This window comes from Malaclemys terrapin, chromosome 8, assembly GCF_027887155.1.
Source record: "Malaclemys terrapin pileata isolate rMalTer1 chromosome 8, rMalTer1.hap1, whole genome shotgun sequence".
Classification (NCBI taxonomy): domain Eukaryota; kingdom Metazoa; phylum Chordata; order Testudines; family Emydidae; genus Malaclemys; species Malaclemys terrapin.
Genome location: NC_071512.1, coordinates 96,600,940 through 96,614,753, shown reverse-complemented (window position 1 = coordinate 96,614,753; position 13,814 = coordinate 96,600,940). Strand labels below are relative to the sequence as shown.

Here is a 13,814-nt window from a genome sequence, read left to right as displayed (position 1 = left end):
CCTAGGCTGGAGACGCCGTGGGGGGCCAGACTGGGCCGCGCCTCCTCCCCCCACACCTCCCTTACCTGCTTCAGGCTTCCCGCGAATCAAATGTTCGCGGGAAGCAGGGGAGGGGGCGGAGACTTTGGGGAAGGGGTGGAGTTGGGGCAGGGCCCCATGGAGTGTCCTCCTTTTGGAGGCTCAAAATATGGTAACCCTAGAGTTGGGCATCTGAGTGCTAAAGACAAGCACGCTTCTGTAAGCTGTTTTCAGGTAAACTTGCAGCTTTGGAACAAGTTATTCAGACCCTGGGTCTGTGTTGGAGCAGATGGGAGTGTCTGGCTCAGCAAGACAGGGTGCTGGAGTCCTGAGCTGGCAGGGAAAACAGGAATAGAAGTAGTCTTGGTACATTAGGTAGCAGCTTCCAAGGGGGTTTCTGTGATCCAACCCATCACACATTTCTCAATGCAAGCTAGCAGTCCCTATATACCAAGTCTCCGTGTCAGCCCTCTGAGAGCAAATCAAAGGCCTCAAGGCTGTGGTCAGAGGCAGCTAGCTATAAATTAGAGACAGTCAAGCAATGAAAGAGAATTCACTAAGTTACTATATTTAAAAGATTGCCAGAAACTTGCAGCAAGTAATCAGTTAATTATTTGCCCTGCTGTAGTCATAATATGCTTAACAACTTAAAAAAAAAAAAAAAAAAAAAGGAGACAGTCATTCTCAGGCTTGAAAGCTACTGATGTTTTACAGCCAGGGGACAGTTAGTTTATGGAGGGGTTGGAGAAGGGAGATTAAAGTTAAACTGACGTCCCCCTTGCAAATAAATTGCTAGTCCAATATAAATATCTCCCAATAAAATAAATGAATAAAGCAAACCAGAGGATCTGTCTTAGAAAGAGGAACAGCTGGGGGTTTTGGTGCTGGTAATAGTGTCTGGCTAGGACTAGTCTATACGCATGTAGAATAACTGGCAATTTAATATTTTGGTATAAGAAAGCATAACCCCACTCAGACAGCACATGACAGATTTGAAAGGAAGAACTGCAACCCCCCTCTGTGAAAGTTATTGGTTGGTGAAGTCTGAACAGAAAATGGATCAAAGGCACTTGTCTTGTTGAACGTTGAATCCCAACTGCACTCTGACCCTGCATGTCACACTCAACACAGCTAGCTGAAGGCTTGCCACATACTTCCCGGACTGCTCTATTTCACAATAAAATGTGCTCAGGGTGTTAATTAGCTCCCTAGATTTTTCCCGCAAATCCACCCGTGCTTAGGAGGAAATGGAGAGGAGGAGCTCAGTACAGGCTAATAGCAGAGCTAGGAGAAACAGGAAGAGTTAATGGAGAACACAACACCCCCAGCTGAAGTTTCTTCCCCAACCCCTTAAGTGACATTTTTTTCCACCCTAGGAGCAGGACAAGAGACCCCAGCTAACCAGAAAAAACAGAGAGCAGACAGGCTGTCTGGGATGTTCTCCTCAGGCAATGCTCAGAAGTCAGTTATTTCCACACCTGTTGCCTATTCACTAAGGCAATCGCCTGAAACTACAAAGCAAAGCAAGAAAGTCGAACAGCAAACATGTCACGAGACAGGGGAATATCCATTAGCCCTAGCATTGCAAAGCCAAAAGGCAGCAACACTTACTACTTCCATGTCTTCTCAGCTGTCCAACACCCATCCGAAGAGCTCAGCTTTGTAGCATATTTTACTTTCACTGTCTCCAGCCAGCGTTTACAGAGATTCACGTCCTCTCGCCCCAGCAGCTGTTAGTAATTACACTGCAGAGCGCTGTAGGAGTAAAAGCCCAGGGGAGGTGGGGCATGCACAGTACACCTGAGCACCAGTCTTGCAGCACTCAGCCCTGGCTCCTCCCTGTCCAGTCTCTCAGAGGGGTGGAGTGCAGAATATCTTCACCTGGAGACAGCCCTGCCTCACTCAGATGGACCACCCTGTTCAGAACTTCTAGGATATTGTCATCAGGGCATGGCAGCACAGGGTCATGCCTGGGGCAGTGTAAATTGTATAGCTGTCTATGGCACCTCAGGACCTTCCACAGCCTCAGATTCTGAAGTGGCAAGAAGCAGCCCAAGAATCAGCACTACAGCTGTGCAACCTGAGCTCTGCAGTAGAGTCATTCACTATGCAACCTTTTGTCTGCCAAATTGAGAAAGCTTATGTGAGGGCAAGGCAGAGACTAGAGGGAGGGGGTTGAAGGCAGGTGGGAAGGGAAGGACACAGGCATGTGGATTGTCTGGGGGCAGGAGTTATCAGTGGTGTATGAGTGAGGTTCCAGGTGCAAAGAGCTTGTGTGTGAGTGGGGGCAAGGTTAGTAATAGGTGTGCAGGAGGCAGAAGGAAGAGATGGGTTGGGAATGATCCGGAGTGGAGTTCAGGGGTTAGGTGGAAGGTTTCAGTTGGTGTATGGGAAGGGAAGGACAAGATTGAGAGGTAAGAGGGTTCTGGAGTAGTACCCTGATTGGAGAATGGGGGCAGGGGTGGGAAGGTCTACAAGTGAGCAGTAGAGAGTTGGGGGCAGGGTAAGTGACAGGACAAACTAAGTCTCAATAGGTGTCCATACTCCAAGGTGGATCCATTTTCAGACATAGGCTGGCTTGCCACAGTGCAGCACAGTTACCTATCTTCTTGCTGCTAGGGCTAACAATTTGAAAAAAAGCCAGCAACGTGCTCTGCTCTGTTTAAGAACCTGTAAACCCCTGCCCTGTGGAGCTAACAACCTAAATACTGTTACTGCATTTGCTGAAGGCCTCGGGTTATATCACTACAAACAGGCAGAGTGGTGCCGGAGGAAAGCACTATACCTTCTTATTGCATTTAATTCTGAACCTCAGCAGTGTTCTGTAAATCATTGTTGTCGCCTTTGCCAAAAACTTGTATTGTACAAGAAAGCCTTATGCTATTTTCTGAGGCATCATATTCTATATGGGGTTCTCCCCCAGGAGATCTCTCCTCTCCATCCTTGCCCCATGGATGAGCTGTGTAATGATGGGTCATAGCAGTGAGGAGAATTTCTGGAGGGCTGGATTTCAGAAGAGCTGAAAGCCTGCACCTCCAACAGGAGGAGCTGCAGTTTCTCACAACTCTGGAAAAAAATCAGGCCCCATGCTTGACTTTTGGATCCCCAGGACTCATAAGAACATAAGAGCAGCCATACTGGATCAGACCAAAGGTCCATCTATCCCAGTATCCTGTCTTCAGACAGTGGCCAATGCCAGGTGCCCCAGAGGGAATAAACAGAACAGGTAATCATCAAGTGATCCATCCCCTGGTGCCCATATTATCTTCCTGTGACCTCCCTCCCCTGCTGCTGGCAGGCACAGAGAGGAGGCATTCCTCTAGGGCAAGGGTCAGCAACCTTTCAGAAGTGGTGTGCCGAGTCTTCATTTATTCACTCTAATTTAAGGTTTCGGGTGCTAGTAATACATTTTAACGTTTTTAGAAAGTCTCTTTCTATAAGTCTATAATATATAACTAAACTATTGTTGTATGTAAAGTAAATAAGGTTTTTAAAATGTTTAAGAAGCTTCATTTAAAATTAAAATGCATAGCCCCCCGGACCGGTGGCCAGGACCCCGACAGTGTGAGTGCCACTGAAAATCAGCTCACATGCCGCCTTTGGCACGCGTGCCATAGGTTGCCTACCCCTGCTCTAGGGGAAGTTTGTCAGGTAAAACATACATGATGCGTAGGTGGGGTACGGAAGAGCAAAAAGAGAACTGGGACTACATGGATCTTCCTGTCCTTCCACCAGGGGTTATGGGTGGTGGGGGAGGGGGGTGCTATGCTATTTCACCCACTGGACTATCTCTGCAATCTCTGCAAATGCTGGTTGTAGGCAGGAACCTTCATCTTGCTTTCCCTACCTCTAGCCAGCACCTGGCTTGGCTATCGATGTCTGGATTTTGATTTTGATGAAGAAAATTATAATAATAATTTGCATTTCTCTAGTGCCTCCTATTGAAGAATCTCAATGCACTTTACAAAGGTTCGTTAACTTAGCTATTCAACATTTCTGGGAATGGTGAAACTAGGGTAGAGAGAAGTCAAGTGACTTGTCTAAGGTCACACAAGAAGTCTGTGGCAGAGCCAGGAGCAGACTTTAGCACTTCTGGCCCTCCATCTTGACAACATCATCAGCTTTCCTCTTTCCCTGTCTTTCTTCTGCTTGCTTTTCTTTTTTAAAAATTTATTCGTCAAGATTTTTAACAAATATAACCATTATATAGAAGAAACAAAACCAACATTAATTTAAAAGCATAGTGTAGGTAACATATGAAACTATTTTTCATAATCTGTGAACACCACAAAATAGCTAACCAAAGAAGCCCGACAGTCAAGAAAATGCAATGAGGATTTTTTTGCCCCCAAAAATTCTAATCCTAAGAGGTTTTTTCTTTAATTGTCAATTCTCCGCTAATAAAGCTTTAAAATTCACTACCTGATGGGAGATTTTTCTGCCCTGCAAGGAGAATTCTATTGAATTCCTGTAGAAAGACTTTTCCAAACAGACACTGAAATGCTAAAAATTCCAGGACATTAACATTACTTGAATTATCCATCTGCCTTTTTTTGGGGGGGAGGGGGGTCTCTTTCTGCATATGTCTTCACTGCAGTCATAGGTTTTACTGCGGTATGTGTAAACGTACCTAAGCATGGTCTGTACAAGCCCACGTGGTATCCTGGGCCTCTACTCAAGTGGCTAGCCCATGCTAATAGGCAAGACAAAGAAGCCCCTGTAAGGCCTCACAGGTAGATTAGATATGGGTAGGGTTTTTCAAAATGGCTCTTCAGAGTGGAAGGTTGTCTTGTTCTTTACGTCATAAGCTCACATACACTGAGTTAAGGGTACAGAAGTTTCCTGAAGTGCTGATTCTGCACAAGACATGCAGCCTCCTAATCACAGAGGGCTTTACACTATTTTAAAAATTTCTTTAAATGGGAACAGAATTCCAGTTGCTCATATTACCCAGGAACGGTGCTTCTCCTTAACTGTTAGACCCCAAATCTCTACTTCCCTTTAATGCCAGACTTCGATTAATGTCATTGGGAATTCCTCATGAGTAAGACAAGCAGGATTTGCCCCTACATGTGTAGAAGCTCCTAGATATATAGGGTGGGATTTTTAAAAGTGTTCAGCATTAGCCAAGCTTTACCCCTAGTGCTGTCGGTTATAAAACTCCCACTGGCTGCAATAGCAGTAGAGTTTGGCCATCACTGAACACATCTGAAAATCCCACCCTATATATCTAGGAGGTTCTACATTTGTAGGGATAAATCCTGCTTGTCTGACTCATGCAGATTTCCCCATGACATTAGCATCTCTGCTTTAGTACTTCACCTGCATGCATCATGCCTTTTGTATTGCTAACTTCTTACCACAGTCCCCTTTGGTATCCAGTGCAAACTATTTTTGTATAAAGAAAGAGGTGTGTCAGTCAATCTCAAAGTGAGATGGTTTAATCAGTATGTGAATTCTGTGTGTTGCTCCCACCACTGCCATTTAATACTAGGCAACTGCAACATTTTCTTGTCAGTCATATATGTCAGTATGTTCTGCAGCTGTCCATTGGGGCGTGCAAGGTCAGATCCTGCAGTCCTTCCTCCCCCCACAGACAAAACTCCCAGCTTCAAGGTACACAGCCCAAGCCATGGAAAGATTTGGTTGTAAAATACCACCTACGCCACACAGACCTGGGAGGATCCATTAACTAATTACTGCTTGTAAAGTGTTATGCAGGTGCTAAGTACTTATCAATTTTATCCATTTTACTGAGGAGTAAATGAATGCACAGCAAGACCAGTTATCACTGAATTGGGACTAGAAGCCAGATGCCCTGAATCTATCCTGTGCTCTTATCCTTGGACATCTCCCTATTTCTATTCCATGGTTCTCTGTCAGGCCTTTTCTTTTACACAAATCCTTTCCTCTTTATCAGTAGGAAGAATGAAGGGTACAGCTATTGTATTTCATCAGTCCACCAGTCCTATCCATTATAAATCAGACAGCATGTCTACTCCTCCTCAAGCATAAATAAGCGCCATCAGAGAGATGACAGCAGACATTTCCCCTGAGGGAAAGAGCTTCTTCCTTCTCACCAGGTAGCAGAGCTTAGTAAAAACAAACATCCTCTCTAAACAAGTCCAAACGTATTTCATAGCGAGGTATCTCCCCTTCTTAGGCCTTGGCTACACTCAGGACTTCCCAGCGCTGCCACGGCAGTGCTGTGAAGCGTGAGTGTAGTCACGCACCAGTGCTGCGAGAGCTCTCTCGCAGCGCTCTAAGTTCTCCACCTCTCCGAGGGGAATAGCTTGCAGCACAGTGAGCGAGCGTGCAGCACTGCAGGTTCTGATTACACTGGCGCTTTATAGCGCTGTACTCGCTGCGCTCGGGGGGGGGGGTGTTTTCACACCCCTGAGCATAGCAAGTTGCAGCGCTGTACTGCGCCAGTGTAGCCAAGGCCTAAGTGAGCGATTTATCAGAATCCTAGGGACATGCCAGACTTCTGTTATCACGGGACAGATCTTCCCGAGAGAATAGCCTAGAGGGTTCTGTCTTTTGTCTCAACACTGAGCCAATTTTCTTCAGAGCAGATTTCCCAAGGAAAAGACTGGTTAATCTAGCAATAAGAGAATTAATGGCCTCAGCACTCATGAACTCTCTTTTCCTTTTTAACTGATTGGCTACTGTTATCTTTCCCAGTGAGAGCAGTCCATGTTCTCCTTAAGCCCACAGAACGCACATCATAGAAGAGAATTGACCGGGCTGTACATTAGTGGTTAACACAGGAGTGGGAAAACTAAGGCCCGCGGGCTGGATTCGGTCCCTCAGGGCTTTGGATCCGGCCTGCGGGATTGCCCCCCATGACGCTGCAGGCCCCGTGCCGCTCTCAGAAGTGGCCCTTGGGCGGGGGGGGGGGGGGGGGGGGGGGGGGCAAAGGTCTCCATGTGTGTTGCCCTTGCCTCCAGGTACCACCCCCCGCAGCTCCCATTGGCCAGGAATGGGGAACCCTGGCCAATGGGAGCTTCAGGGGAGGTACCTAGCAAGGGCAGCGCACGCAGAGCGCTCTGCGCCTCCACCCCCACCCCCAGGGGCCCCAGCACTTCCTGGAACGGCACAGAGACAGGGACAGGGCAGGCATGCAGGGAGCCTGCCCTGGCCCCGGTGAGCACCGCTGCCACCCTGGAGCCACTCTAGGTAAGCGGCGCTGGGCCAGAACTCAAACATCTCCTGCACCCCACCCCCCAACTCCCTGCCCTAAGCCCCCTGCCTGCACCTCACACCCCTCCTGCAGCCAAACTCCCTGCCCTGAGCCCCCTCATGCACCCCTCCAGCACCCTAACCCCCTGCCCTGAGCCCCCTGCTGCACCCTGCACCCCTGTGCACCCCAACCCCTTGCCCTGAGCCCCCTGCTGCACCCTGCACCCCTGTGCACCCCAACCCCTTGCCCTGAGCCTCCTGCCGCACCCCGCACCCATGCACCCCAACCCCCTGCCCTGAGCCCCCTGCTGCACCCCACACCCCTGTCCTGAACCCCCCTCATACACCCTGCACCCCTCCTCTGCCCCAATCCCTTGCCCTGAGCCCCTTCCTGCACACTGCACCCCCTCCCACACCCCTCACTCCCTCCTGCACCCCAACCCCCTGCCCTGCATATAATTTCCCCACCCAGATGTGGCCCTCGGTCCAAAAAGTTTGCCCACCTCTGGGTTAACACCTACTCAGCTAAAAGTGATCTTACAATGTGACAGCAACTTTGGGACGTTCATATTTATGAACAATATGCAGATCGTATCCCTATGTGCCAGTAGATGGCACTCTTTGTATGTACTATAGACAGAGACTGCTTCTGGGGTACAACTCTCAACAATAATCCGCTTTGAGACTGCAGTACCCTGCCCTTTAATTTATTTTTGAAATCGGAGTAAATCCATTTCTCTCTGTTCTTCATAAACCTCATTTCAGCCTTGCTGAAAACTGTGCATCAGCTAGAAGGAAAGCCCTGACTCCATTCATTCAGGACAGGCTGAGTTTAATGGCACCAGTACGCCTGAGTTGGTGCGGGCTGGGCTACTGCCGAAGATACTGTGGCATTTAGTGGCTGGCCATACAGGCTGCTGGATGTTCCGAAGTTGCTTAGGCTGTGAGACATATTTCCACAACATTAAATCATGCTGCATTTGCTAGGCTCTTCAGGAGCTTGTGTGAAGTTTTTAGGGTGGAACACTGTACACTGGTCTTAGTGAAAACAAAAAAAAACAACATATTATTGTACATGTTAGTTTGAGCCAGTAGCAAGGTGCTTATTAGCTGCATCTTGCCCTTAAGGTAGGTTGAACACAACACCCATTATATGCCTTTCTTTAGTACTAAAGTCTTCTAAAAGGCAGAGTAGAGTCATTGATAAACCAGAGAGATGTATCACCCCATTGTTTTAATTACAAGCTTTATTTGCTGCTACAGTTTGATCAATGCAATGAAGGCAAACTCAGATTTGTGTTCATGTGAAACCAAGTGTTTCTTCTCAGCAGCAGCATATCCTTCAAACCAGTACTCTGCTCAGATCACACAGCCTCAGAGCTAATGAAGAATGAAGAATAGGAGAGAATATTACAAATATACTGTATATTTGTGCTGCCAATGAAAGGAAATTATCTAGAATTTAGTGTCTTGCGGATCAAAACACTTGAGACCAAGGAGCAGAGAGCAAAATTAGGTATAAATGCTGTGAAACATACCTCGCTGTGCATCTGTGAAGGTATGTTTACTCCTTGCCCCAAAACCTCTTCTGCATGGATGGGGTTCCCTAGATCCGGAAAGGATGGATGGGACCAGGACAGGGGAGGACTGGAGATACTTTCCACTCCAATGTTCTCTTAGAAACCTTGAAGGGCAGTGGCAGTGCAGAGGCCAAAGGGAGAGTCAGGTGCACCTGGAGTCTAAAGGCGGAAAGTGGAATGGCAGATCACAGAGAGGTGAAAGGCTTCAGGTCCATCAAGAGAGAGGCAGGGCCAGAAGACCACCTTTTGGGGAGTGTGGAAGCAGTAGGAGGAGCTAGCTGGCACCATCAGCGGGAGAGGATTATGGAAACAGGCCCAAGATAAGAGCAAGAAGGGCTAACGTGGAACAGGGCCGGCCCACACCATTTTGGTACCTGAGGCGGGGAGCTCAGATGACGCCCCAATGCCCCCTCGCTTAGGCCAAAACTTTGAAAAGTCTCAATTCTGCCTTCTTCCTGTTCTACTCCTCTCATGGTACAACTCTGCTACGTACCTCAATAAAGGAGAACTAACAACTTAAAATGCCTTGTTCAAAAATTTTAAGTAACACTTAACTTTCAAACGCCTGAATAGCAAATGTAACTTTTTGTCTGCATAGTAAACACTGGCATTTTTATCTGTTTGAATAATCAAAATGGTGCTTTCCGTGCCTTCTTGGTTGCAAAGATTTGAACTGCTTCCTGAAGGTCAACAGTCTGGGCCAGCTCATGCTCTTTTGAGATGGTTGCAAGTCCAACCAGCCTCTCCTGTGTCATAGTGGAGAGTAGATGTGTTTTTATTAACTGCCGCTTGGAGAAGCTGCGTTCTCCACTGGCAACTGTTACAGGAAATGTTAGAAGTATGCACAGAGCAACAAAAGCATTTGGAAAGAGGGTGGTCATTTTATTTGGGCACATATATTCCAGAACAGCCTTTAGAGTTGATCCTGCTGAATTGTATCTTGGAAGGGCTTTCAGTTCATCACCTAAATCACTCACATCAATATCGCACATGTCATCATGTGTCAACATTGTCTCTAGTGCCCTGCATTGCTGGTGTAGGTCTTCTTCAGGTATAGTGAGGAGTTTTGGAATATCATACAACATCCCAAATATACTGCTGCGTTCCTTGAGCTGCATGAAACGTTCAACTGACTGTATTGCACAATCTAGCACCTGGTTAAAGAATTCAACTTTGAATTATTGTTTGGGGTCTCTTATGGAATTATCCTGTGCCTCATAATCAAAATGTCTTCTTTGGGCACTCTTGTATTCTTGAATGGGTGGGGAAATAGCTTCAGTGTGAAGTTCCTCTGCCAACTTCTGTGCACTCTTCAGAACGTTTTGAAATCCCTCATCTGACTGGTAAGACTGTAGGTATGACTTTGCTTTGTCCAGTTGTTCCATTGCTCCAGATATATCAAGGTCAACATCTTGAGTCTCTTGCTTACAACGTTTATTTCAAACAGTATGTCAAGCCACAACACTAAGCCACACAGAAATTTGAAGTTGCGGAGATAAAGGAAGAAGGAGGCACGGTGTCAGGACCCTAATTGGTCCCTGGGTGATCGCTATTTCCCACCACCCAACAAAGATGTAATGAGGTTGGATAGTGCCCATATAAGAAACATTAAAACTACTGATTATTTCTTAAAAAGGGTTTTTAATGACTTTTGACTATAAAGGCAACACAGAAAAAATAAGAAAAGCAAGAATAAAGATCAACACTGAATAAGGATTAATATAAATGGCAAGTTATACTGAAGACAAGCACAAGTGCATATAAAGTTATTATTCATTAGCTACTTACTACTATTCTTAACACTATAGTATTGATACAACTTGAGATTAATTTAGCTCGAGCAACCAGACTTCTTTACTCCATAAACTTATACTGCATTCATCTGAAAATACCTTACCCTTCAGTTCGCCATTTTCCGCACTGGCCAGGTACAGTCGACAAGTCCATGTCCCTTGGATTCAGGGGGTGTGGCTCAGGTTTGCCTTATGACCGATACAAACATGCAGTCCCATGCCTTCGTACTTTTTATCTGATCTGTTGGCTGTCTCTTAAAACAGACCAACCAATTAGGGTTAGCCAAATCTTTAATGTGGTTAGTGTTTGACTGTATAATTTATGCTTACTTATTTCCCTGTAGCCAATTATTTTGAATGTGGGTTAGTTAACCTGTGCCCGGGGGCACAACTTATCTCGCTTTATAGGAGTCAGCATACTGTGATATCTGGTTGCAGTGTGTTTTGACCACAAGTCTTAGCTTACTTCTGCAAAGCTTGCCCTTTTCACCTCTGCAAAGCGGAAGTTTGAGGCCTAACATTGACAATACCTTTGTTCATTTTAATCTTGGCAATACTTTTGTTCCGAGATTAATCACAGAAGTTATGTATGTTTCTGGTGATTCTGCTACTGTTCTCCCATGAACAGTTCCTGTCCTAGCATTATCCTACATAATGGCAACATCATCTATCTTCCCAATTTGGTGTTTGATAGGCTTTATCGCCTCCACTCGACTTTCCCATCATGTGGCACTCAGTGGTTTCAGTGTCAGAGAGGATGGTCCCAGAGGTTGCTTCAAAATTTGCCATCAATGAGTTGATGCAAAGAAAAATACATAGATGCTTTGAATTACATTAACAAATTCAGCAGCCTCACTAGAAGCTGATGCTGCATCACTGACCACCAAGTTCAATGAATGAGAACTGCATGGGACAAAAAAAACTCGAGGGTTTAACTCTCGGATCCATGTCTGCACTCCTCTGTTCTGTACTCTCATGTTGGCACCATTATCGTAGCCCTGACCTCTCATGTCAGCTATCGCAATTCCCATATCTTCCAGCTTTTTAAGAAGCACATTTGTCAAACAAGCTCCTGTAGTATCATCAATGTCAATAAGTTCTAGAAAATGCTCTCTGACAGTCACCATTGCAGGGACATTTTCACTAGGTTCTGTTGTTGTTACAAAACGCACCATTAAAGTCATTTGTTCCGTATGGCTGATGTCAGGTGTGCAGTCCAGAATAACAGAGTAATATCTTGCTGACTTCAGATCTGCCACAATCTTCTGTTTGACTTTTGTTGCCAGTAAATGTATGATCTCATTTTGAATTGGTTTTCCAAGGTCATGGTGTGTGTACATTTCTTGGGTGGTAACTCTTCTTAGATGCTCTTGGAGTACAGCATCAAACTCAGCCATCAGCTCCACAATTTTAAGGAAGTTTGCATTGTTTGGCACATACTGCTGATCTGAAGTGCCACGCAGTGCTAGGTTTTGGGTAGCAAGCATTCTCACAATGGCAATGAGCCTTTTCAGAACATTTTGCCAATAAAGGGACTCTCTGATGCAATCTTCTCTTGATGCTGATCATCTCTGGTGGCCTTTAACCTTAGTCTCAGCTCAAGTTCTTTCAACCTATGGAATGCTCTCTGGTGATTTGCTGCCTTCTCGTGGCATGCCAGATTTCTAGCCAGATTTTTCTAGTCCTTTGTTCCTGTAGAACCCAATGTGGCTGGAACATTAGACTGGAAGAGTTTGCAACAAAAACAGTATGCAGCATTCTGGGTTTTTGAGTACATAAGCCATGGCCTCTCCACTTCGTCACCATTGGGGATTTCACGCCAGTAATGTGTTGGATGGAAACTTCTATTTTCATTGTCTTTGGGGAACATGAAGTTTTTCACTTGCTATGGCCCATGCAGTACAAGGAAGTCTCTCAGGCTACTGCTCAAGTGGGTCCATAGTCCTGGATCATCTAGACTTAAGGAACTAAACTCAGCAGCAGCTGTTTCTTGTGCCTCCACCACACTCTTCTCTGATCTACACTTTTCTTCAGGAATGTGCATGGTTACATCCATTTGAGATGGAGATATGGAAGCTGCAGTAGCTGCCAGGTTAGTTGCACTCTGACTAACTGGAAGATCAGGCATCTCCTCACCACTCACATCCTGACTGGGGCCGGAAGGCTCACCGTGAATATTTGTGTCTATGTATCTCAGGAGAGCTCCTCCCTGCTTAGATAGAAAAGCTTCCTTTGCTTTCTTTTTTCTGAATGCTGCCCCAGAGGGGCGTTTTCTTCTTTCACTCATGACTGCTGGTCTGTGCCAGCTATAGTGGCTCTCAACACTCAATTGAAGGGGACAAATAAGCAGGCTGGTAGCAGGGCCTGGGTGAGGGAAGATATCAGCATCTTAAGGGCCTAACTGGCTCCTACTACTTCATCTGACTGCCTGTTCTCCTCAAGTGGGTTCAGGGAAGCAGCAGAAAACAGGAAGCTCCCTGAGAAGCTGGTGTTAATCAGTCCAGGCTCCTGGGGACGCTCGAGAGGTACATAAGAGGCTCCTCCTCCTCTCTCTCCCTATAGCTCCTGCTGCTTTCTGTTATTCCCTCTCACCTTTTCTCCTGCCTGCCTGTTATGTCTCTTGTGCTCTCCTTCCTCCAGCACAGCACTCCACCATCTCTGTGCATCTAGAGCAGAGAGAATACATATGCACCAGCAGCAGACAATTGGGTTCTAGTGGCGCCCCCCGCCCCCAATCTGGCACCTGAGGTGGCCGCCTCAGTTTGCCTAATGGTAAGGTGAGTCCTGATGTGGAACAAAGCAGGCGGCTGATGAAGGGAGTGGGTGTTATGAAAAGGGTGAAAAAACAAAGAGGTGTGTGTGTTGCAACCTGTTGAGCTAGGAGTACTCCTGGTGCACCTCTAGAGTTGTGTGTCAGTCCCAAAGAGTTAGTCAGAAAATAGTAGCATAAATGCTGCTTAATGGTGCAAATGAATAATCAAATCAGCTGTGACATTCAAACTCTGGATTTTTTTAAATATAGAAGATTCCAAAGAGAGATTAAAAGAATTAGAAATACAGAAGAATTGCAAGAGAATTTCAGTGGTAAAACTGTATTTTTAAGTCTTATAAAATATTTTCAGGCTTTTTTGTTTGCACGGCGTCTCCTCTTAATTGGGCAGGCGCTTAATGGAGATGATAGGTGGGACAACCCAAGGGGCAATCTAACACTTTTATTAATGTGGCTGTAGTAAGAGGAGGC

General features: G+C 46.1%; 1 protein-coding gene across 3 annotated transcripts in view; it reads right to left on the bottom strand.

The window, feature by feature from the left end:
* The window catches only part of FYB2 (FYN binding protein 2), a 70,698-nt gene that overhangs the window by 52,698 nt on the left and 4,186 nt on the right, over positions 1-13,814 (bottom strand). The window contains exon 1 of one of the 3 annotated variants that reach the window (XM_054038045.1): positions 1,630-1,740. The exons of the other annotated variants lie outside the window; for them this stretch is intronic. Coding sequence (XP_053894020.1) covers positions 1,630-1,638 — 9 coding nt within the window. The 5' untranslated portion in view covers positions 1,639-1,740. Of the gene's footprint in view, positions 1-1,629; positions 1,741-13,814 lie in introns of those variants that run through there. 3 annotated transcript variants of the gene reach the window in all.